Source organism: Archocentrus centrarchus, chromosome 15, assembly GCF_007364275.1.
Source record: "Archocentrus centrarchus isolate MPI-CPG fArcCen1 chromosome 15, fArcCen1, whole genome shotgun sequence".
Taxonomy (NCBI): Eukaryota; Metazoa; Chordata; class Actinopteri; order Cichliformes; family Cichlidae; genus Archocentrus; species Archocentrus centrarchus.
The window spans coordinates 27,973,529-27,999,252 of record NC_044360.1 but is presented as its reverse complement, the minus strand read 5'-3'; the positions used below and the strand labels follow the sequence as shown (position 1 = coordinate 27,999,252).

The 25,724-nt window shown below is 42.0% G+C and overlaps 1 protein-coding gene across 2 annotated transcripts; it reads left to right on the top strand.

Moving 5' to 3' along the window:
• The first annotated feature begins 218 nt into the window (after positions 1–218).
• xpo1b (exportin 1 (CRM1 homolog, yeast) b) lies at positions 219–24,673 on the top strand. Of its 2 annotated transcripts, none has more exons than XM_030747908.1 (25): positions 219–587; positions 2,036–2,167; positions 2,389–2,490; positions 7,306–7,378; positions 8,766–8,827; positions 11,048–11,092; positions 13,110–13,291; positions 13,889–13,937; positions 14,045–14,164; positions 14,271–14,399; positions 14,487–14,645; positions 14,790–14,987; positions 15,459–15,597; positions 16,639–16,820; positions 17,092–17,248; positions 17,370–17,533; positions 17,639–17,773; positions 17,858–18,041; positions 18,741–18,847; positions 19,329–19,523; positions 20,455–20,623; positions 20,901–21,035; positions 21,628–21,787; positions 21,889–21,985; positions 23,222–24,673. In XM_030747908.1, exons 2-25 carry the CDS (start codon positions 2,042–2,044, stop codon positions 23,366–23,368), a joined length of 3,216 nt encoding a protein of 1,071 aa, XP_030603768.1. In that variant the 5' UTR covers positions 219–587; positions 2,036–2,041; the 3' UTR covers positions 23,369–24,673. The 2 variants fall into 2 exon arrangements, with proteins under 2 accessions (XP_030603768.1, XP_030603769.1); XM_030747909.1 differs by lacking the exon at positions 219–587 and adding an exon at positions 8,216–8,264 and having other exon boundaries at positions 2,140–2,167.
• Positions 24,674–25,724: the final 1,051 nt, after the last annotated feature.

The following is a 25,724-nucleotide window of genomic DNA, read 5'->3' as shown; positions in this document are numbered from 1 at the left end:
CAAGGGAGTCTGCCCTCTTTTTCTCTCCGGGCGGAGTAGTCGCGTGGGCGCTTGTGCGAATTGAAATAAACTGACAGCTCAATCTTTCAATGGGACGCCGAGTAGGAAGTCTTCGCCAAAGGCGCAGCCAATCACAGCGCGGCCTGGGCGTAACCCAAGTCCAAACTTTACGCGGCGCCATCGGCTGAAAACTAAACCGAGATGGAATCTCCCAGTCTGAACCGGTTTCAACCGGTTGCGAGTTAGTTGCTTGAGAGGAGAGAAGAGAGGAGGCGCAGGCACACAACCTCCATACCGCCCTGCTGGAAAATTATTAGAGTAACGAACAAATTAGTGAATCAAGGTTTACTTAGTTTCGTAAAATGTGTCGGAGTGACAGATTGTTAGGTCTGCCGTGATAGTAGTTTTGGAATCCACATCAGTGGTTCTTACCAGCCAGACATCATTCACTGCTGGAGCTGGAGATACTAGTCAACGCTGCAGAGATAGGAAATCTTTTCTAATCATCAGATATACTGAACTACACAAAGTATCTAGTAGCTTATTTGGCAAACGCCACTCTTTTCAGTCAGAGCCTTGGACTTTAGGTAGGTAACTGGATTGAAGTGCGAACCTGCCATGCTGTGATTAACGTTTATTGGCTTTACCCTTTATAGAGAATAAATTGCATTTTTGGTGTGCATATTAAGTTCTGTTATCTTGTAATTTTGCCTTGAAGCTCATGTAAAGACGCGCTAATTCAGAACGTAGTAGCATCAGTGGGATAACCGAATAGTCATCGGTTGGCCGCTAGCTAGCATTCGCCACTTCAGAAGAATAAGCTAACGCTGGATGTCAGAGGAAGTGCTATAACTTTACCGAACTAAACGCACAACCAGCCTGCTTCTTTTGACGTTACGTGCGCCGTTGCAGACGAGCACCGAACGGCGTGTGATTAAATCCGCGCCTCTCCCACCGAGGCAGCATCGCTCGTGTGCGTGATGCGAGGGGATGTCAAGTTGATGTTGCTAGGTGCTTAGCGGCGTCAGCGTTAACTTTACCGTACTGTACCGGAAAATGGCACAGACCGTTTCTAAGTCTTTGGAATAGAGTCGCAACAAGAAGCGCCAACTTCTCCAAACAGCGGTGACGACACGGCGAGTAAAATTTATGTATGAGCGCCCTCCGTCCCTGGTATCCTCGGTGGGAGTGGTTGGAGGGAGCACACGTGTGGCGTAAAGCGCAGTGGCGGGTTGCTGTGTGTGTGTGTGTGTGTGTGTGTGTGTGTGTGGGAGACGCGCTTTTGCTGTGCTCATGCCTTTTAAATTAGCAGGTGACGCTACTATCCGCGGACATGGTTGTAAAGCTGCGTTTATTATTATTTTTAGCCGTTGCTGCCTGTCATGCGCGGTGTGGGCTGTGTTTTACAGATGTAAACAACGTGACGTCGGATAGTAAGTGCGGCACGTGGCTCGTTTAATGAGACTAAAACAGTCGCAGAAATGAGCACTCGGTTCGTAAAACATCGCAGCCAACATGGACGGACGGTGCATTTATATCCTGCTTGCAACTGTCTTTCAGCTATTAGGTTGTTTGTTTAAACCAGAAGAGCAATGCCATTGACTGTGGTTTTCTGAATAGTTTACTTAACTGTTTACTAATCAATACTGACCTATTTTTGAAAGATAACGTGGTGCTGAAAACTCCCCTTTTCTAATAAGGTTGTTGGAGTCTAATCAGCGACTGAGTTTGATAAGTTAATTTGCCCTTGCTGTTTGAGCTAGAAACCAGGGCACTGTGTCCAACATTTTCAGCCACTTTCCTAAACTCAGTCCAGCAAGGGAACCGAGAGCTTTCCTGTACTTTTTTAACTTGACAGGCATGTGACACCATGAGCTTAACTTCTTAAAATGACAGCTCACTGGTTGGTCTAGCGGATGTTTGTTACATGGTCAGCTGTTAGGAATGGCTTCTAAACACACAGTTCACATGACTTTGTCTGTTAAATGCTTTCTGTGCACTCATGACCCCCCCTTCCCCGCTATCCTTGTTGCAGAGCTCTATGCCAGCAGTTATGACAATGTTAGCAGACCATGCAGCACAGCAGCTGCTGGACTTCAACCAGAAACTGGATATCAACCTGCTGGATAATGTGGTGAACTGTCTGTATCATGGGGTGGGACCACAGGTACGTTATCTTTTTAATCTCTGGGGGTCGTCTTCCACGCCTTATCTAAAACAAGCAGCATGTAAATTTATAATTTTAAGTTCTACTTGTAATGTAGATTCACCTGACAAACTGACTTTTTGTTGGACAGGCAACATTGATGTAACTGTTGCATTTTCCTTGCAAGTCTTCTCACACCACCTCAGTCTTAAGTTTAAAGTGTCATCCTTATTAATTTACAGCAAAGAATGGCACAGGAAGTGTTGACACACTTAAAAGAGCACCCAGATGCCTGGACGAGAGTGGACACCATCCTTGAGTTCTCCCAGAACATGAACACCAAAGTAAGCTAGCTCTTATCCACAAAACGCTGCTGGAGGGACACTTGCATGTACTTTGAGGAAGAAATATTTTGGACAGCACGCAAAACAACATAATAAAAGCTTCACATTACATCACAGTGGTTTGCTTGTACCGTGCGTTCATTTATTTACGGTGGATCTTTCTGTTGGAAGCAGTTTATGTATTAGCAGTGTTTGTCTCATGCCCCAAGTGTTGAGCTATGCAGGACCTCTGTCCTTCTGAATTATGCTGGATCTGAAACTAGCAGACAAACAATAGAGGCCGGTTGTCATCTCACTGCAATGTAATATAATCCAAATACCAAATGAGCATTTGAAGAGTTTGCCCTGTTGGTTTCACATGCAAATGAGCTTCCATTTTTTTTAAACCAGTCTTTTGTTTCAAATATACCTACTTCATCAGTTGAATGTATCATAGTTGTTGTTATTAACAGAATAGCAACACAAGTGTACCCCTCTAAATGAAACTGTGCTAAAAGTCCGCACATGCCCATCCTGTTTGTGCGGCAATAAAAAAAAAACCTCTAGCTTAACACATGATACCCCTGTCATCTTAGCAGTCAGGTAGATGGACATTTACATGGCCAAGGGCTAGTAAAGTGTGCATACTGTTGCTTCAACTCCTTGCATGAGAGTTGCAAGCATTAGTGATTTAAAAAAAAAAAAAAAAAAAAAAAAAAAATCAGGGCAAACTGAATGATAAAAGTAATAGGTTTTGGGTCTTTGAAGTGTCAGGTTGTCATCAAGGGCAGACAGCTTTTACCATAAGCATTTCCGTCATACTAAAACCACTGGGGTTACGACAGATAGTTAAAGGAACTTTCCACACACATCCTGCAAATATTAACACTTGCATAGTTGTAAAGATTGTTCCATATATATCTTTATTTTTTTAAAAATGGCTCAATAGACCTTGATAATTATTTAAAGTTGGCATATTTAGGTCTTGTGCGTTGTCGGTATGTGTGTTTATCTTGTGCTCCTTGTGTATGCTGGTACTGCTGGTTAAGCAAACCGATTGTGAGTAGTAAACTCTGACATTCAGAGCATTCAGATGTCAAAGATTTACATTGTGCTGCTGCCAATAAAGCCAGTGTATAAACTCATTAAAGTGCAGATCATCCACAGCTTCCTCAAAGTAATGTTGGCACTTTTTTCCTAAATTTAATTTTTTTACTTTATCTGTTTTTGCTTGCTTGTAAGACTGCTTTTAATACTGACATTCAGTACTAATATGAGTTGTTGATGTATCAATATAACCTTTTTTTTTTTTTTTTAAGTCATACTTTACCAAATAAATAGGGGTATTAGAGAAAAAGAGGAGACAAGGTAAACACCTCTTGAATTCTATATTTACCTTCAGTGATAAGTGATAAAAAGTGCCCAGTTTCAAAGCACTGGACATCTGCCTTTTTCTGATTAACTACAGTAGCTGTATTTGAAATTGTCATGAATTCAAGCTGTGACTTTTTGATATTAATCACAATGTTCCATTATGTTTATGGCTTGTAATAGGAAGAGAAGGGGTGTGTCATCCTGTGCATCATGACACAGCTAGGCTTTGACGGCAGGCCTCCACAAGGTCTACCCTTTTAAATTCCCTTTGACTGAATTCTGTTCATCCGTTTTTATTGCATCTGTTTCATTGGACAGAGGGTGGGTGCAGGCTGCAGTCACTAGGATCTATTGTAAAGAGACAATTTAAAAGACTTGATTTCACCTGTAGGGATCATGGCGCTGTTCCTGACTCAATCTTCCCTTCTTCACAGTGCGTTTTCTTTTTTTTTTTTTTTTTTTTTTTTGGTTGTTTCCCCCTCCTTTTCTCTTGTCTTTTCTGTTCCACTGAGTTCTCTAATCGTGACCTCTTCTTAAGACGCAGTTTAATCAGCTGAAATGTTGTAAGGCATTTGGCAGTTTCCTGCTGATAATTTCTCTCTTCTTACCTTGCGCGGCGGTTTGTGTAGTGTGGCAATTAAAGGTGAAATTAAACACGGCAGAATGGAATGCAGCGCTCCAGGTGACACCTGCGAGTGGCGTACAGTCGGCGTGTTGTAAGGAGCTTTCACCTTTAATCTTCCAGCATCCATAGTCTGTTAATCTTGCTTTAATAACATCCTATACTACATGTCATTTCCTCCTACTTTTTTTTTTTTTTGTATCATGTTGTTAAGTGATGATCCCTACAGTTGAAACAGTCAGTTGAAGTAACATCAGATCAAAAACTAACTTGTGATTAAAATTTTTTTTCTTTTTTTTTTTTTTCTTTTTTTTTTTCATGCTTCGCAATTAAGTCTTCAAAAAGAAATTAAGATAGTGTAACCTGTGGTGGTCCTGCTGTTCCTTATGACACACCAGGTAAAGTTGGGCTTACCTTAGAAATGAAGCAGTGTAAAGAAAACGGACTAGAATTTAGGGTTGGGTATCGACAACATTTCCCTATTTATTTATTTATTTATTTATTCATTCATTTTTGAATGCTAGGTTGTTGAATTAGCTCCCTGTTAAGTTCTGGTTGCTATAAAGAGAGCATTTTAAAAGGCAAAAACAATGTTTTGTGATATGTTAAAGGAGTAAATAATGCTTGTATTTTATAGTGGTCTGTGGCGTTATTTTATGTGGACTTGCTGGCTCTGGGACAACAAAACTACAGTTCGGATGTTGAAAGTGCTGCATTGTTAAAGGGTGTTCAGTCAGTCCAAAAAGCTCTGTTTAAAAAAAAAAAAATTTTTTTAAAAATGCATGCCTCTGTTGGAGGGGCGCTTGTTGCTTCAGGCATCAATGAGACATGAAATTTGGTCTATGAGATCCAGTCCGAAAAATGCACCCGTGAGTTTGAAGGATTATCAGTCTGAAGAGGGGTTTATGATATTATGAGGGAGCTCTGGCAAGTTATTGCATGAGCAGTAATTATATTTTTTCATAGCAACAGTCTGTAGAAGCAAATGGTTTGTATTACAAAGCAGTCTAAAAGAAATGTTTGTACATATTTGACCTCTGCAGCCGGTTCAACTTCACACTGCTTTTTTGTTTTGTTTGCTTTTTTGTTTTTGTTGTTTGTTTGTTTGTTTGTTTGTTTTTTTGGCTGAACTGCAGGAACTAGAAAAAAACTTCAGAACAGATTGACTTCATACAAGTAATGTAGGACCTGTGGGCCTCCTGTAACTTGCCTGTTGGCAAGTAAGTGTTTGGATTGCCACAAACACAACAACCAGCTGATCTGAGCAGTGTGGACAAGTACTCCACAACTTCTGGAAATGAAACAAGATTTATTATTATTATTATTTTTAAATGCATTGTCGTAATATTTTAAATAATTTTTTTTTTGTCTGTTTTGTGTGTCAGGGTGGGGGTGGGGGTGGGGGTGGGGTATCGGCCGATATCAGATTTTTTTGGTCAGGCTCTAGTTAAAATGTTCCTGCTCTAGCTAGTTGGCATCAGAAATGCTACTAAATTAAATGAATGATTACTGTTTAATTAATGTACAGACACCATCCTCCACCTTTCTGCCCCCCCCCACCCCCCTCCCAATCCCCAGTGACAGGATCTTATAAACAAGCGGTGTGAACATGTACAGCCCTCTAAATCATCAACAGCATATAAAGCAATTATCTCATATCTAGTTGCTTTGTGGCTGACAGACCAGGCTCTGGTTGCATTGTCAATTGCATTGCCACTAGTCTTTGCTTGTGTGTGTGCTGCCTTTCTGGTTGTGTTAGCCTATGTGCATAATTTTTATCTTGTTGATGGTGATGTTTGAGATCAGAAGAAAGCCACGTGAAGAGAAGTTCATCTGGATTTTGAAAGTTGTGGCCCCAGCTCGGACAGTAGAATCAGTTGTTTACTAATCACAGGGTCAGTGCTTTAATCCCAGGGCAAGACACTGAACCCCAGATTGCCCCAATGCATCCATAGGTGTCTGTGTGTGTAGAGCCCACTTACAGGCATAGACTAAAGCTCTGTATGAGTGGGTTGAATGTGGCGTGTAGTAGAAAGTGCTTTGATTGCTCAGATATAAAAGCAATGGTCCATAGGTTGCTAGATTGCTCCACATTTAGCTGCAAAGCATTTTTAGCATGACTCAGAAGTATATACCCCAGAGCAGTTTATCCCCCTCAAACAACAACTGTGAAAAAGGCAGTGTAGGGGGAATTCTTTGGTGGGAACCTGCACAATTATGCAGCTGCCCTAGAACAACCTGCAGTGGGTGCTTGTATTGATGCCTGCTTAACCTTTAATGTAGACCAAAGCACAGCAGACTCAGAATTTGCTTTCAGGGGTCTTAAAGCACAATCAGATGAAGAGCCAAAAGAAATTTGCAACTTTTATGTACTTGAACTAATTGTCCTTTAAAACCAGTTCTCGATGCCCAACCCTACATGGTCCATGAAGCCTCGATAGAAGAACACAAACCTTGTTATGTCTTCTGGGCCATTTGACTCCCGTTTGAAGCAATCTGTGCCAAAGCTGGTTAATGAGTTGCTTTTTTTTTTTTTTTTTTTTTTCTTTCTTTCTTTGTCTTTTGGTGTCTGGTGTGATGCTGAGAGTAACAGCAGGGCTTCTGCAGTGTTCAGCTTAATGCTGCTTGCAGAAAAAAAAAAAAAACTGCAGTTGAATGTTTTGTACACTATAAAATCTGCATGAAATGTGGTTCAGTCCAATCCAGTTTAGAAATGCAAGTTATTACAGACTGGTCCACGTCATACTGTTTTTGGTTTGTATTAAAGGTGCGCACTGCTTGCTGTTGAATGTTGTCTTAATAGTTTGGTCCTAACGCTTGTTCCTCCTTGCATGTTACAGTACTATGCTCTTCAAATTCTGGAAACGGTTATCAAAACAAGATGGAAGATTCTTCCCAGGAATCAATGTGAAGGTAAAGCTTGCTTTTGTGTCAAAATTCACAAAATATTTATTCCCATGGTGTTAGTGTGTGTGTTGTTTTATTTATTTGTTTTAATGTGGCGTGCGGTTGCCATGTTGAGGACTATTCCCGCACTAAGCATGCTGGTTTGTTTTCTGCTCGACTGGCTCGAACTGGCTGCTCAAAAAGGTTGGATTCTGCACTTGAGCAGTTGTTTTAGAGAGGAAACAATAAAAACAGCCTAGCTTCTTTTTTTTTTTTTTTTTTAATGCTTTGAGGGATATTTTTTGGGGGGCGAATAAAAAGAAGTAGAGCCTCTAGCCTTACCTTAAATTATTCTGATGTGAGATGAAGTTGTTTCTAAAGTAAATAACACGTTCTGTGTGTTGCTTTGAGCCAGTTTTTTTCACATTGTACCCTTGAGGATTGAGGGATGGGTTAATGGAGTGCGGTCATTGCCATTGGTCATTTTTGAATTGTTTAATAATTCCAAACATTACATGAAGTTGTTGACAAGGTAAACATGAAATATGGGTATGAATGTCTCTAAAGTGTGGCAGTGTTATCAGTGCAGTAATTCTATATGACTTTTTTTTTTCTTTTTAAACGTCCAGTCTTTAATTATTGCCTAATTGCCAATTTGACTCACCATTGTCTGTTAGCACATAGCAAGAGCAGCAGAGTGGGATGAAAATTGTCTAAAAATTTTGTCTGAGCAAAATGCAATAATGATGAAATAAATTTGATAATCATGTGCAAATCAGTTGATCTGCCTCCCTCCATTCTTCTATAATTTTGCTCAAAATTAAAATTTTCATTAATCTAAGACTTACCTACTTCTGACCGTAGATGCCTGAATTTTGTTCAAGTGGCAAACCCAGTGCAGGGCGACCGGCAAGTATGTCTTCTCCCCCCTTGTGTCAGAGTATTGCCTTGTTTTCGGCTCCTCTCACCACACCAGAACACACATTTTTTTTTGTAGTCAGCTGCAGTCTAGAGAGAGATGCGAGGGAGCTGAAAACGCAGTTTTTAAAGATGCTCTGCTCACTTTGACAGTCTTGGCTGTGTGAAAACACGTGGGAAAACAAAAAATGGAACTTCCACTGAACTGACCCAAAGGTTTTGTCCTGTAGAAGTTCATTGGCAGTTGCAGCTCACATCCATGTGTTTAGAAACTGGCTTTGCAACAGTGTGTGCATATGGAGAACCACACCTTTTTTTTTTCTCTACAGTACAAATGTGGGATAAGATTGGCAGATTCAGCTAGTTATGAGCCAGCAGATTGTTAGGGTTATTGAGTAATGTGCTCCAGGCAACTCGTCATGTCAGGATATGTTAATGTACACATTTTATTGGTGCAGGCTAACAGACGTCTTCTGATATCTCTGTATATTTGCAGGTATAAAAAAGTATGTTGTTGGACTCATTATCAAGACTTCATCTGATGCATCAAGTGTAGAGGTGAGTCAGCTTTTAATTCAGATTCGTTACCTTTTTTTTGCAGTTTTTGTTGTAACATTGATTTTAATCAGCATCTTTTATAAACGATGTGTTGCATCACCTCTTCCTTTAACAACACTCTGTAAGCGTTGGAGAATTTGGTTTCCCGTGCTTGAGATCGGATTTCACCTACTCAGTTCAGGACTGCCTGTGTTGCTTTCTTAATGCTCCAAATGTTTTCAGTGGTTGTGGGTCTGGGCTGACTTTTTGCTTTTGTTTTTTGAATTTTGAAACCATGTTGTTATAGATGCAGAGGGTGGTGGTTTGTATGGTCTATTTGAATTAACCAGGCTTTCCTTTACAGACTTTGGGTGGGGGCATATGTTGCGTTTGTTTAGCAATAATTGTGCCTTCACAGATGTGCCCGTGCCACATACACCAATACACAGAACACTGGTTTTTGAACTGGATAACAAGTTGGATTATGGTGCTCCTGTAAGCCCAGAGAATGTGGCGTCTGCAATTTTTCAAGACAACTTCACACTTTGACTCAGAGCACAGGCCTGTTTTCCACTTCCCCTCAGGCCCCGAGAACATCTCTGGGTTCTTGTTGTACATTTTGTGGGGTAGAGTTTTGATTTGTAAATGCACTGAACTGTATTCATAGTGAATCCTGTACAGTGCAGTGCTGTCTGAGTGCTCAAAGATCATGGCCATTCAGTATTAATTTGGAGTCTTATCACTGATGTGCAGAGATTTGGATTCTCTGAACCTTTTTTTTTTTTTTTTTTCCCCCCATGTTTATTATTCTCAAATTATTGAGCTATTTGCCCACACAGTCATTCACAAGGTGGTGAACCCCTCCCCACCTTTATTTTGGAAAGATTCTGCTTCCCTGTGATGCTCTTTTTATACCCAATAATGTTACGTATTAACTTTAAGTTGTGAGATGTTCTACTTTTTTTCATTCCAATATTTGATATATTTTATTATTTGCGATTCAATAAAGGGTTTAAATGATTTGCAAATGTGGTTTAAGGAAGAATCACATTTAAAAAAAACAAGCTAGACCACCTTTTGGTGTGAGGGTAATTTATTTATTGCACTGTTGGCGTTAAAGGTTTTCATACAAACAGCGTCTGTGAATCTCTTTAGTTTTTTGTGTTTTATTGCAGCAGCAGTTTAAACAGTCAGGTTATGCAGGGCGGCCACGGGTTAAGCTGCTGAGTGCTGTGTAATTCAGGACAAATACAGTGACTTCAGCAGCTTTTCTGACTGTTTCCTGAGCAGTTAAAAGGCTGGAGATGTCAGGTGTTTTTAAGCTTGTCCTGACAGCAGCCTTTTCTGGTGTTCATCCAGAGAACGCAGCATTTTACTCATGTGTACAAAATGATAAAATATGCTGCCCAGCTTTAAAGTTTTAAGTCATAATGAAGTTTGATACTGTTGAAATCCTTATGGTGGAGGGAAAAAAACAAAAGGGAGCTTAAAGAAAATGTGAGGTTTTTGTTTTAGGTTTGATTTATAGAAATGACTTGTGGTTTTTAGATTTTCCTTAAAATGATTTTGAACGTGAACTCAAGGAGCCAGACTGTTAAACACTGAGGTAAACATGTCTGCTTTAACAAGACGTTAGCTGAGGAAAAGAGGGCAGCATAAAAATGAAGGAGTGCAGGTGCCACCTAAATGAAAACAATGTCTAGTTAGTATTTAACTTCCTGCTGAGAAAGCAGCTTTCAGCCATATTTCAGGTGTTTGCGTCATTCTCAAGTATGTAACTCTGCAAACCAGGAGCTATTAAACTGGAGCGACTTTATCAAAGGTTATTAAGGTTATTAAACCAACCAACTATACCAAACTGGTTTTGTGAGGGCATTTTCCAAAAGAGCACCCAGAAAGAATCATTTCAGCCAGCTTTAAGAACCATAACTCTCCATCATAGAAATTACTATTTATGTGTGTCTTGCTTTACTGCGGGCTATAATTTTAGGATAAATTCAATTCATGGTGTTCTTTTTCAAATCAGCGTGACCGGCCTCTGTTACAAACACCTGTGACTTTATCTCTTTGACAAAAACTAGCCTGTACTTATATAAAATGTTAGACACCAAAATGTTTTTGCATTTTCGCTCGTTTTATTGAATTTGAGTGTAGTTTACCTTTTCAGGATATGTTTAAAGGATGTGGTTGTGTAACTGGGAGGAATGTGTTCCTTGACTGTTTATTTTTATTTCTTTTTAGAAAGAGAAGGTGTACATTGGGAAGCTCAACATGATCCTTGTTCAGGTAAGATGTGACGCTTGTTTCCATTTACTGTCTAAATCCTCTGTGGCTGCTCAACTTAGAGGATGTTTGCTCTTCCTTTTGGATTGGTGTTGTTTATTGACTGCATGAAAAATGTGACATGTCCACAGTGCTTCAGCGTGTGCACTGAGGTGCGTGGTTGATGTTTTATTTGCAAAACGATATCGGTGACTCTCAAGTGTGTGTTTGGGTGCTTTCAGCCATAAGCTTTAACATGTTAACAGTCTACCTTCACTGCTCATGAAGTACTGGTTATGCTGTAAATAATAAAGGCCTCTCTGTCTTTTAAATCTATCAGTGAGGCTCTAAAAAGACAATACTAACCGTGAGAAACACCTCATCGTGTTTACAACTGTAGTGTTTTCCTAACTCTGTGTTCATGTGGGTGAATAGTGGAGAGGCATAAAAAAAAAAAAAGTGTCAGCAAACAGTTTCAAAGAAGGTATCCGCCCTGACAGCAAGAGCGTACACTAGAGCAGATATTCAGTTGTAGCTATGTGCATTTTACTCATTGCCTCAAGCATGGGAGAGCCACTGAGTCAGAGTACTATGAAATATGTACTGATTCAGAGCAGGCTATACAGGAAGGATAACACAGCAATTATCAGCATTTTCACTGAAGACAGTGCAGTGTTTAAGCAAAATAGTTCTGGCTACCAAATCACATCACTTTATTATAAACAAGGAGGTGTGGCTTATTGATTAATGTTCTCCTGAATGTTAAAATTCTGGGTGTCTTCATGTGAAGCAATAAATATAAAATTTAAGGCCTTTAGGGCAGCACGGTGGCGCGGTGGTTAGCACTGCTGCCTCACAGCTAGAATGATATCTAGAAGGTCTGGGTTTGAATCCACCTTGGCTCGGGCCCCTCTGTGTGGAGTTTGTGTGGGTTTCCTCCCACAGTCTAAAGACGTGCAGTTACTGGGGTTAGGTGAATTGATTATTCTAAATTGCCTATAGGTGTGAGTGTGAATGGTTGTCTGTCTCTGTGTTGGCCCTGCAACTGGCTGGCGACCTGCACAGGGTGTAGTACCCTGCCTCTTGATCTATGGCAGCTGAGATAGGCTCCAGCCCCCCCCCCCCCCCCCCCCCCGTGACCCTGAACAGGATAAGTGGAAGAGAATGGATGGATGGGATGGATGCTCCTCTTTTGCAGTGGTGCTTTTTAACCTGAAGATGTCACTCTTAATTAGAAAATCTGGCTCAAAAACCATCAGTGTCAGTTACAAGAAAATTAATTCTTTATTAAAATGTCACATCAGTTCTACTTGAATGTTTCAGCCGAGGCAAAGAATGTTTAGAAAGTGACCTTGCGATAATGAAGAAAAAGCAATGTATGTGACACACACACACACACAAATATGCATGTCCTTGTGTGATACACAGGACATGCATATTTGTTGATAACCAGCAAGTATACAGTGTATATATAAGTTTGAAAGTCGTCATGTAACAAATGCTGTTGGTGATGGCAGAATGCTTAATTCAGGAAGGCACTGAAATCTGTAGAAATATCACAGAGAAACCAACAAATTAGACCTCAGTGACTTATTAGTGCTTCTGAATGTACAATGTGACACCACCTCCTTGTTTTTGTGTGTGTGTGTGTAGAGAGAGAGAGAGATTGGTTCACTGGCTTTACGAGTGACTTTGCATTAATGCCAGTGAGAATGAGTCATCGCTTGCGTCAGCTGAGCTAACGCTGTTTTGGCCTTGAGGGGCTGAAGAGCTCCAGATTCCACATTCATCATCAGGAGGCTGGTTAAAATGGTTATGTTCAATTTGTACAAGTATGGACTTTACAAAAACAGTTTTGTCTTCACTATGGGATGCTCGTGAAAAGGAGAAACATATTTGACTTAAGATTGGAAGATTTTTTTTTTTTAATTGTTTTTAGCAGGATTTGCAGTTTCATCTCAATTTTTCATTCAGATTGCACGTTCTTAGTGCATGCTTTTGACTAATCTCTCACTAACTTGTATGTGTCCCCTGTCTGCAGATCCTGAAGCAGGAGTGGCCCAAGCACTGGCCCACCTTCATCAGTGACATTGTGGGGGCAAGTCGTACCAGCGAGAGCCTCTGCCAGAACAACATGGTCATCCTGAAGTTGCTCAGCGAGGAGGTGTTTGACTTCTCTAGTGGCCAGATGACCCAGGTCAAGGCCAAGCACCTAAAGGACAGGTCAGTTTAGAAGGCATTGCTACCAAAAACACCAACCTGCAGAGTCATAGGAAAGATTTACTGCGGAAGGTCACATTCAAGTCAAGATTTCAAAACTATTTCCTATTGTGTGCTACATGGGAGACGGGACTGATGTGAAAAATATCCCAACCGTATTCTCCTGAACTTGCCCGAAGTTCGTGTGTGAGAACTGCTTATGGCTGTCAGCATGTGTGTATGAGAGGGGTGGCGTGTAGCACAGGAAAGACGGGGAGAAGATAATGTTACTTGAGTAGGTGGCAAATGTTAGCTGCTATCAGTGCAGCAAAAGCTTCCCAACAGTGTTAATTAGTCTAAAACCGAAAGTGAACAAGCAAAAAGTGTAGGGTCTTTACCTACAATATCAAGGGCCTCGAGGCAACTGTTGGTTGTGATTTGACACATATAAATAAAATTGATTTAAAAAAAATAAATAAATAAAAAAAACATGATTATTTACATTGTTTCAGTGCACACATTTTACATGAAGCATCGAGATGAAGGTCATTTAAACTTCATAGTTGTTTCATTATTAGTGTCAGAGGCTCTTTAACATGTTTTCTTGTTTTTTCCTTTCAGCATGTGCAATGAATTCTCCCAGATCTTCCAGCTGTGTCAGTTTGTTATGGTATGCATTTCTTCATCTTACTTTTTTAGTATTGTACCATCTTTGTCATCCGTTACACACCAGTGCGTGTTCTTCAGCTGATTGTTGTCTTGCTGTGTGCGCCTCAGGAAAATTCCCAGAATGCCCCCCTGGTCCATGCTACCCTGGAGACACTCCTGCGTTTTCTCAACTGGATTCCTCTGGGGTACATCTTTGAAACCAAACTGATCAGCACATTGGTGTATAAGGTGTGGATACAAAGACGCATACTTTAGCAGATCTCTTTGAATTGTAGAAATGTTTGAGACGTGAATGAAATAACTTTTTTTTTGTTTGTTTGTTTTAACTTCTCAGTTCTTGAACGTGCCCATGTTCCGCAACGTGACGCTGAAGTGCCTGACAGAAATTGCGGGCGTGAGTGTCAGCCAGTACGAGGAGCAGTTTGTTACCCTCTTCACACTGACCATGTGTCAGCTCAAACAGGTGGGTTAACTGGTGGCAAATCTGTACTGACATGTTTCTCTGTTTGAGACCCTCGGTCGAATTTTAACCTGAACCGTATTTGTTCAGATGCTGCCTCTGAACACCAACATTCGGCTGGCCTACGCCAACGGGAAGGACGACGAGCAAAACTTCATCCAGAACCTCAGTCTGTTCCTGTGCACTTTCCTCAAAGAGCACGGGCAGCTCATTGAGAAGCGGCTCAACCTCAGAGAGACATTAATGGAGGTAAGAGAGGCACGTTATTCTGTTTAGATGGCCTCAAAGCTGCTACACAGGCTGCACAGGAGAAAATGAAGGTAATTTGTACATACACAAATGAACTGACATGTGCGTGGTCATAGTGTTACTGTTCCCTTGGTGCTCCTTCAGGCCCTCCACTACATGCTGCTGGTGTCAGAGGTGGAAGAGACTGAGATCTTCAAAATCTGCCTGGAGTATTGGAACCACTTGGCCGCTGAGCTCTACAGAGAGAGTCCCTTTTCCACATCCACATCCCCTCTGCTTTCTGGCAACCAGCACTTTGACGTGCCCCCACGCAGACAGCTCTATCTGCCTGTTCTCTCCAAGGTACCGTGTAGTGTTTATTCATACCACATAAATGATACCAAAGCAATTTTTGGCGTGTTAAGAACGGCAAAACTCCAGGATTTGAAGTTGAATTTATGAATGTAGTCTCTTCCTTAAGAAGCATGCCTTACATTTATGGTGAAGATGACACAGAGGGTGCAAAACTGTTTCCAGGAACCTGAAGCGTCTCAGCTCGCAGTCATACTAGAAAGACTTGGCTCCAGTCAGCAACAGGTGGCTGCTTTACAGCTGCCAGAAGAGATGCTGCTTACAGTGTTACTAAAAATCAGCAGCCACTAAATTAATACAAACTTCTTCATTTTCTTTTTGGTGATAATATTTCATGTTGCATCAGTGTGTGACATGTATTATCCTTTTACATTTGCGAGAACACGAGCTACACTCTGTGTGTGTCTGTCAGTTGTTTTGATGTGTATACTTGCTGACAGGTTATTTTATCTCATGTGACAGGTGCGTCTGCTGATGGTAAGTCGGATGGCCAAGCCAGAGGAGGTCCTGGTGGTGGAGAATGATCAGGGGGAGGTGGTCAGAGAGTTCATGAAGGACACCGATTCCATCAATCTCTACAAGAATATGAGGGAGACCCTTGGTATGAGTTAATGAGAGCTTCTAATGTCTTCTAATGTCCTCAAGCTTGATTTTATGGTCCTGTGTTAAATCTACGGCATAACCTGCGCCACAGCAATTGTGCTGGGTAAACACGGTAGCACAAGGATTTTGTTTATTCAGCAAAATGAGATTGCGCTTATGGAGACCCATGCAGTTTTCTTGTTTTTATAGAATATATATAACATAACAGTTTGTCAAATTCACAAACTCACATGTGATTGGCTCACTTCACCCTTGTGATGGCAGAGCAATGCGACTCAGCAGCGCGCACATACAGGTGCAAACGACAGCGACGCCATTACGACGTAGGCTCTGCAGAGATTCAACACAGGACTGTAAATCAAGCTTGTACTTATTTTTAAATAAGCAGTGTTTAACTGATCGTAACCTCAAAAAGTGATATTTTTGTATAGCTCTTAATTAATGCATCCATCCAGTGGCTTTATCATTATCAAGCAGCTGGATTTATATTTACTGATCAGACACATCCTCCAACACATTAGGTGAATTGTTCTCAGCACCACTGTAATATTTAAATATTGTAGGAGAATCGGGCGGCACTGTGGCTCAGTGGTTAGCACTGCCGGCTGGCTGGGGCCTTTCTGTGCGTCTGCGTGGATTTCCTCCGGGTGCTCTGGTTTTCCCCCACAGATCCAAAGAAATGCAGGTTAGATCGATTGGAAACTCGTAGACTGGCAGCCTGTTCAGGGTGCATCTGTTGGGACAGACCTCACCTCTTGTGATCCTGAACAGGATAAGCTGTTTAAATAATGGATGGATGTAGGGAAAGCTTTAGCTTTGACTGTAGAACTGACTGAATATAAATTTACATTTGACTTGATTGGCTCGATCAGTGTCACTCACCACACAGGCGTCAGTGTTTTTAGGGAAAATTCATTTCGCCGTTTCTGCTCATATACTTTGTTTTTCTCTGTGTTGCTTCTGAACTGTAACTTTAACTTTCGATTTAGCGGATACTGTACTCTAACCGATGATATCAATTTGCTGTACTATCCTGCAGTGTACCTGACTCACTTGGATTATGCGGACACAGAGCGCATAATGACAGAGAAGCTTCACAACCAGGTGAATGGCACTGAATGGTCCTGGAAGAACCTCAACACACTGTGCTGGGCCATTGGATCCATCAGTGGGGCTATGCACGAGGAGGACGAGAAGAGGTTCCTGGTCACAGTCATTAAGGTATTGAACTTGTCCATATGTACAGGTTTAGGTGACTGTGGAGATCTGCGAGTACTGGCCTGCAAACCAGGAATGCTGGATAAAGCGCTTTGGGTGCTCTAGTAGTTTTAAAAAGAGCTATACAAGAACCAGTCCATTTCCACAGTTTCCTTGCTCATTAGTGAGACGTTAATTAATATTAATAATATTATATCAGTTAATATGTTAAACATTTAACATTAAGCAGAAGTTTTGTGTCTTGAGATTCTGAATTCTTTGTTGCTTGTTTCAGGACCTGCTGGGGCTGTGTGAGCAGAAGAGAGGAAAGGACAACAAGGCCATCATCGCCTCTAACATCATGTACATTGTTGGCCAGTACCCTCGTTTTCTTAGGGCCCACTGGAAGTTCCTCAAAACTGTGGTCAACAAGCTCTTTGAGTTCATGCACGGTGAGCAATTGGAGTATTTTATTTATTTAATTCAACCCCCTCTCTGCAGGTTTGTCTGATAAATGGTTGAATAGATCGATACCGTTTTAAAGCGTGTATGTTTCTGTCCTGCCCTCATCAGAGACCCATGATGGAGTTCAGGACATGGCATGTGACACCTTCATTAAGATTGCCCAAAAGTGTCGGCGCCACTTTATCCAGGTGCAGGTGGGAGAGGTGATGCCCTTCATTGACGAGATTCTCAACAACATTAACACCATCATCTGTGACCTTCAGCCTCAGCAGGTCAGCAAACACATGTATACGAGCATTTTTATCCATAGAGAGACGCAGCTGTCTCTTACTTGCCCAGTTAAGTGTCTTTGCTGATGTGTGTCTCTGTGTACACAGGTGCACACGTTTTATGAAGCAGTAGGGTATATGATTGGGGCCCAGACAGACCAGGCCGTTCAGGAGCACCTGATAGAGAAATATATGCTGCTGCCCAATCAAGTGTGGGACAGCATCATCCAGCAAGCCACCAAGGTAGGACAGTATACCACCAGTTATTCACATTTCAGAGACACAAAAGCTGTGTGTTAATGGCTCTTCTGCTCCTCTGTCCATCAGAACGTGGACATCTTGAAGGACCCAGAGACCGTGAAGCAGCTGGGCAGCATTCTGAAGACCAACGTCAGGGCCTGCAAAGCAGTGGGACATCCCTTTGTCATCCAGCTGGGACGGATTTACCTTGACATGCTCAACGTCTACAAGTGCCTCAGCGAGAACATCTCTGCTGCCATTCAGACCAATGGTGAGAGCTGCGCATTTGTTTGTCATCATGCGGCAGACTGTCACAGTTACATGGTGGTCACTGCAGACAGATGTTGGCAGACTGCAAACATACTGTCAGAGCAGTGAGGTTATAGTAGTTCTGTGAGGTCTTTGACACACACACACAGATCATAAAACTCTGGGCTGATGGCTGATTTCTTGTTTTCGTTTATTTCTTTCCTCTTTTGTACTGAGGAAATAAGAAATCTTCATCATACTGCCTTCAATCGTTCAGCCAGGATTAAATTAATGTGGTAGCAGCAGATAAATATCAGCCACTGTTTTTGATAATTGACATCTTATTTGCTGATAGGAGTCATCAAGAACAGCACTGGCCAACGTTCCGCTGAAAATGGGTGCAGCCCTAATATAACTTATAATGAACTGTAATTATTACATGCTTCATTCCAACCATCTGCCAAACCAAGTGTCCTACTGTATTTTTTGCAATACAGTAATTTCGTGGTGGAGTTGTACATGTGTAAAACATGTTAAATAAAGTGGGATAAACTACATTTTACTGGACCTATTACAAAAAGCTGAGTTCAGAGATGTGCGGTGCACGAGTTTTGTGTGAGCTACACACTCAGACACACCTGCTTTGTGCGATACCTCTTTTTCTCTCTCTCTCTTCCTTTTTTGGAGAAAGTCACATCCTCTGCTGGTGTTTGTGTTCCAGGTGAGATGGTGACAAAGCAGCCGCTGATCCGGAGTATGAGAACAGTGAAACGGGAGACTCTGAAGCTGATCTCAGGCTGGGTCAGCCGATCCAACGACCCACAGATGGTGAGAAGGCGCTCGCACACGTGTCACCGCTGGGGGAGGCAAACCTCATTTGTGAACTCACATTGAGGAAGAACAACCATATTCTGGGCCCGTGAACATTCTCACAAAACATTTATAAAAACAACAATCTGCTGTACCAAAAAGGCCGATGATGTCAGAAGTGATATATTTACACTTGTGCATCCTCGTGATATACTAATGCTGTAGCAGTCAGTGTGACGGCTGACTGCAGAACCGCTTTAGAACAATCCGGTTGGTATTTTTAGATCATACACAAAGCTTTTGTTCCCCTGCGGCAGACTTTTCTGCCCTCAGCCGTGTTTGCATCTGCATAACCATTTAATATTCATAGTTTCTCGGTGTACTCCGGAGCTGGTCACCTTTCAGTTTTATTCAATGCATGTCAGCTGAGTTTGTTTTTTGGTGTCTGTCAAAGCTCAGCCTTTAAGAAGTCTGCTGATGCCTCCTGTTGTTGTTCTAGGTTGGTGAGAACTTTGTTCCCCCCCTGCTGGACGCCGTCCTCATTGACTATCAACGCAATGTCCCCGCCGCCCGCGAGCCCGAAGTCCTCAGTACCATGGCAACTATTGTCAACAAGCTGGGTGGACACATCACCAGCGAGATACCCCAGATCTTCGATGCCGTCTTTGAGTGCACGCTAAACATGATCAACAAGGTGACGTGCCACATGTGGAAATTTGTTTTTCAGCGTTTCCTGGACATGTGATGGAGACGGCAGTCTTTGTCTTTCTGTTTATTGAGTAACCATCAGTTTGACTGCCAATGTCAGCAGCTCTTTGCTCACTTTGTGTAGTGAGCATCAGATCAGCAGGTGGCCTTCAGTGCAATCATAAACCACAGGACTGATTATTACACTCATTATTGTTGCTAGAAAACAAATTTTAAAAAATCTATTTCACACAAAGGTTTCAATCACTAAATGACCGCCTCAGTTAAATGCTTGTATTCTGCAGAAAAAATTAAAAACCTAAATCAAAACAGCAGGCATTAAATTGGGTCTTGTAAAAGTTGTGAAATAATAAAAGGGATAAAATAACTCCTTTTGCATTAATTTTCACTACAAAGGATCTCGTTTTCTCGTGTTGGCTGGTTGTTTGCTTCAGCTCTCGCTCACTGTGACCTGAGCCTCTGCTGCCACTGCAGAATACATTTGGGACTGATCAGAAGTGTCAAGAACCGCATGCTGCAAACCGTTGGGTACTTGAGATTGGGTCTTTGTATACAAGTTATACATTTACATGTCATGCATTTGCAGTCTTGAGTTAAGGCTGGTTTTGCTTCAGGTACCTGAAGTCATGGAATGGTTACAGTCCCAGAGAAACCCTATCAGAGATCTTTGTATGGCGTTCCTGTGCAGGTTTCTCACTTGCTTGTTGATGTTCTTCTTAAAGCCCAAGAGGCAAAGCAGTCAGCCTGCAGAGTAACTTTTCCAAGTTCTACACTTTGGTATTCCAGGCCTGAACCCACCTTCAGTTTATGGATAAAAAAAAATATACTTAATGCAGTTGGTGGGAAGCCATACGTTGGATTATGATATAAGTTCACTCAGAGCAAACCAGACTGAAATTCTTAATTTGTTGTTTCAGAACTTTGAGGAGTATCCAGAGCACCGGACCCACTTCTTCTACCTTCTCCAAGCTGTAAACTCTCACTGCTTCCCCGCGTTCCTCGCCATCCCTCCAGCCCAGTTCAAACTGGTGCTGGACTCCATCATCTGGGCCTTTAAACACACCATGAGGAATGTGGCCGACACTGGTAAGGCCACAGAAACTCGCGCACCTTAAAAATGTTAATGGAAAAACCCACTGTGGACCAGGATCCACAAGTAGAAATGTGACACTGCAGGTGCGCTGTGATACTTTTTACTCAGCAATGTTCAGAAGCTCGCACTGAAACATGCATCAGAGCACCAGCATCATCGTGCAGCCTGGGTTTTAACAATAAGCTGCTGTGGCCTTTCTAGGATGTGCAACTATAATGTTTGTGTTGTTTTTAAAAAAATAAACCATGCTTGTGTTTTGTCACCGCTCAGGCCTGCAGATACTGTACACCATGCTCCAGAACGTGGCCCAGGAGGAAGCAGCCGCTCAGAGTTTCTACCAGACGTATTTCTGCGATATACTGCAGCACATTTTCTCTGTGGTCACTGACACATCGCACACCGCTGGTGAGCTCACACACACAAGTGATGCATTTGTGTTTGATTGAACCTGTAATGTCATTGTTTTGGACAATATTAATGCTTTAAATAAGGCAGAATCGGCTCTGCATGTCGGCTAAACATGAATCTTGTTAGAAATACCAGAAAAAGGAAGTTAAGAGGTTATCTGAGAATCACTGCCTCGTCTTTATTTTTTAATTTTCCTCAGATCACAGTAATGCTGTAGTGGTTGTCAGTACATGGGTGCTTTACAAACAGGGTCTGCTAAAAGCTCATTTTGCTGACTTTTAATGGTTCCAGTTTGAAAAATGCAAACGAATTCATGCTTAAAAGAGCACGTTACTGAGTACTGGTTTGTTCAGGAGTTGATCCTAGCTTTGATTCTTCCTGGTCAGGAGGTAAAAAGAAAAAAGAAAAAAAGACACATTCATGATCTGAACTGGATTAAAGTCACTAAACCAGGGCAGGTAATAACACCTCCCCCAGAGAACTAAATCAATTTGATTGAATTTGATTGGTTTTACAAAGATGAGGGAATTATGGAAGGAAGATGAATTAATCTTGTGTGTGTGTGTGTGTGTGTGTGTGTCCCCTGCAGGCCTGACGATGCATGCATCCATCCTGGCCTACATGTTCAACCTGGTGGAGGAGGGGAAGATCACTGCAGCGCTGAACCCCGCCAGCCCCACCAACAACCAGGTGTTCATCCAGGAATATGTGGCCAATCTGCTTAAGACTGCCTTCCCTCACCTACAAGAGTGAGTGTGAACACTACACACATCCTCCCTGCTGGAACGACCTTCTGATTTTCAGTCACCGCTTACGTGTGTGTGTGTGTGTGTGTGTGGTTTTGTCTCAGTGCTCAGGTGAAGGTGTTTGTGACGGGGCTGTTCAGCTTGAACCAGGACATTCCTGCCTTCAAGGAGCATCTGAGGGACTTCCTAGTCCAGATAAAGGTGAGCTTGTCAGACTGTAGTAACTTTGACTTTAGGTGTCATGGCATAGTCTTTTAGCTCCTCTCACATGGTGTCAGTGGTTACACAGAGTTGAATTAAGGTAATGCATGAAATTGTGTGTTTGAGCTGAACCAGATGGAGCCTGACCTCCATGGAAGCTTTGTCTCTCCTTATCACTGACTCCATAGCTAACTGCTTAGCTGCTGTTTCCACAAATAACACTTTCCTGCCTGGCCAGGCTGCCCTGAGTTAATGAAAGGTTTGTGGGTGCTGTTGGAAACGCTCACACAGTGTTGTCGTGTGTCCTGATTGGTCCAGCTCTAAAGTGGCTTATTTTATCCATGTTGTTTTGTGCCCTGAAGAAGACTTGTTAGGGGTAATTGAGAGATCAACAAATCAAATTATTGTTTTAGTAATTGGCGAAGTCAAACATGTTTTTTAAGTAATCAAAGGAGACCTGCTATAATTTTTCCCATTTTCTAAAAAGCTGAGTCTAAGATAAAGAGATTATTCTGAGCTGTGAATCCTGCAAAACTATAAGAATACAAATATAGAAATGCTGGACAGGGTTCTAGCCAGAAAAATTTCACAGGCCGGCTCGAACACTCTCCGTACCAAACGGACTAACTGCTGAAATTCTCAGCCTGGACGATCAACCGCTGGCTAGAACCCTGCTGGAAATGAGCCCAGTATATCCTTTAAATTATATTTTATGTTTTGAACTGTTCATTTCAAGATTTTGGGACACTAGATGCGATTACTGTTAGCTGCATTTGTTCTTTAAAACTAAAGCCATTCCAGCAAGGTTTTACCTTTGGGGAGGTCGGGGTCCTCCGGTGCAAGCTAACTCCTCATGCTTTTTGAATGGCGTCATGTTACTGCTGGCATACAGTTCTGTTTAGAAACTAATACAGTGGAAAATTAGTGAAAGCCTTTAGGAGACCTGCGCTCTGCAAGCTCATCCAAGTAGCTGTAATATGTCAGTCACGGTTAAGTATCTGCATGCTAACCCTGTTACAAATAAAAACTTGTCATTTGAAAGAATTCACAGTACCCACAGTGAGTATTTGATACCTCCCTCACTCCCCCTGTTAATACTGTCCAAATAGGGCTTAAGAGACTCCTCGGTGAACTGTAACACTAACAGTAGAAAAGGCGATCTTGGTCGCTCTGGTGCAGCGTGGCTTTTAAGGCTCATCTCTAACAGCAGCATTCTGTCGTCGTGTCGCTATTCAGGAGTTTGCAGGTGAGGACACCTCAGATCTGTTCCTGGAGGAGAGGGAGGCGTCACTCCGACAGGCCCAGGAGGAGAAACACAAGATCCAGATGTCGGTCCCAGGCATCCTCAACCCTCACGAGATCCCAGAGGAGATGTGCGACTAAGCCCCTGCTCAGTCTAACTGTACAGTACTCCAAACTTAACCCTAACCACAGCAAACACAACAAAACCCAAGAGAGGCACTTGAGTGTGGTGGGAGGCTGCAGGCCATCCCATTGGATGTTTGTTGACCAAAATAATGCCAATACTCTGTAAATGATTACCGCATCACCCTGTGGTCCTTTTTACATGATCAGCGTTTTCTATGGAGACTTTTTGTGTAATAACTTTCCAAAAATCTAACTTATGTTCTGTCGGTCTCGGGCCCATCTCAGACCTGCATGATGAAGTTGTAACGATTAGGACAAGTTAACCATGTTTTGGATCCGTTTCCGTCACTTTCCTCATTCTGTTTCCCAGTTCTTCCCTCTTTCCCATCTCTTTGGTTATATCTAGATCTATTCTACACCCAGTCTGGGCAGGGCGGGGGTGGGGGATTGTGAAAAAAAACGGCCCGTGTGTTGCGTTGGCATAGAAGCTTCTAGACCCCGTGGTGTGACAGAAAGTGATCTTTTAGAGGAGCACGCACCTCGTGTTTGGTGCCCCACAGCATTGTGGGAGAATGTGAATCTAATGGAAAATGAATGAAGGCTGAGAGATGCTGTTCGTGCAGCAGCATCTGTTGCTCATGACTTTCTGCTTCACCCAAAAACCCGAGCTGCTGCTGCGGCCGCCGCCGCCAGCATGAGGTTTTTTCAGGGAAAGCAAAGCAAATATGTGCATATCATCCCAATTGTATAGCATCTTTAATACCATGGGAACATTTTTTTTTTTTCTCCTCTTATTCTGTTATTTCTTTTTTGTTGTGGGTGTGTGCGCGTGTGTGCTGTCGCCTAGTCGACATCAGCGTTTTGTTTTCCTCTAAGAGGATTGTTGCTCATTTGTGAGCCTTCATTAATGGGATGTTTTAAGGAAGTGGCGGAGGTATTTATGGGTTCTTTGGTTGGTTGCATCTTTATAACAACTCCTGTTTAACTCAGATGGCTTTCGAGATTTTGAACTGTACTAATTTAGATTGTTTACCATGCAGTAGTGCTTCAAGACACTACCTTTAGAGCAAAATGAGAAATAAACCTGGGTTTACATTTAATTTTGTATTTTTGCATTTTTCATTTGTAACTCTTTGAGTTTTGTCCAAATAAAGGCTTTTTTTTTTTTTTTTTTTTGGTCCAGATAGCAAATGAATTGCCAATGAGTTTAATTAGGAAAGAATGTATAGATCCAAATACGCATCCAATCTCTAATGGCAAATTTCCCTTCTCAAGGTGTTACATTTGTTGTGAACTTTTTGAACTGATTAAAGTTGAGAATTTTATAACCCTGCCTTCGCTCACATCTCTTCATTCCACAGCAGAGACTCGGTTTATACGAGCATTTGCTGTTTTTGTGTTTGGGAATTTCCGGCTTTAATCGTAACAAGGTGAGAATGTGGTGTTTACCACGTGTAGCAGAGCTTTTCTGTTGAATTTGAACTTGTCACTCGTAGCTCACTAAACTTTCCTAATATGGTCACAAACAGCTTGTTTTTAAAAAAAAAAAAAAAGTGTTGGCCTACTAATCATTTCAAAAACCACAACAGAAATGACTGTTCAGAGGATGGAAGGTCACGATGGCAACAAACACGTAAACACTGGACTGTGTGAGATGTCTTCATTTTTCCTACACGCCTGTGTCAGCAGCTGGTGAATGACACCGCTGAGCTCTGTTTTAACTTTGAGAACCCGGTTTTAATTTGGAAAGAAAGGCCACCCCCCCTGCAGAGGCTGCTTTCACTTTCACTTAATGCAAGACACGAGTGGCTACACGGCCGCTGGTGGAGGAGACGTCTTGTGTGGAACTAGTGCTGCTGTGTGAAATGAAAGCCAAACTAAGCAATGGGGCTGAAAATGTTGCGTTTTTATCCCGATGCGCAGGAAGGCAACTCTGGGAAATGATTTCTGACCACGCTGTCGCTAAACATGGTGACTGTTTTGTCCCATCTTGTGTTAAGTCGCACACATCTAAGTGTGAAAAGAAGTGTTTTGAAAAAAATGAGTCTTCAAAAACACTTCTCTTGAGGGTCTTCCCCAGACTCTGACACAAACCCTAAAAAGAAAGCTCATTGAGAAGAACGATGATGGATGCACGCACCACGGCATCCGCCCGTTTCCGCCCAGACATCTTTGGCCAAGGTTGTTGCTGTGTAAGCTGACCCCTCCACTAATCTCTGTTAACATGCTGCTATTGCATTAAAGGTTATGCTGACGCTCTGCTGCTGAAAGTTGAAGCGCTCGTCTGACGCAATCCCAGCAATCTGTCAGCGCTGATGCGACCGGAGAGGGAGAGTGAATTCTAATTTTGCTCATCTTTTCACTTCCATGT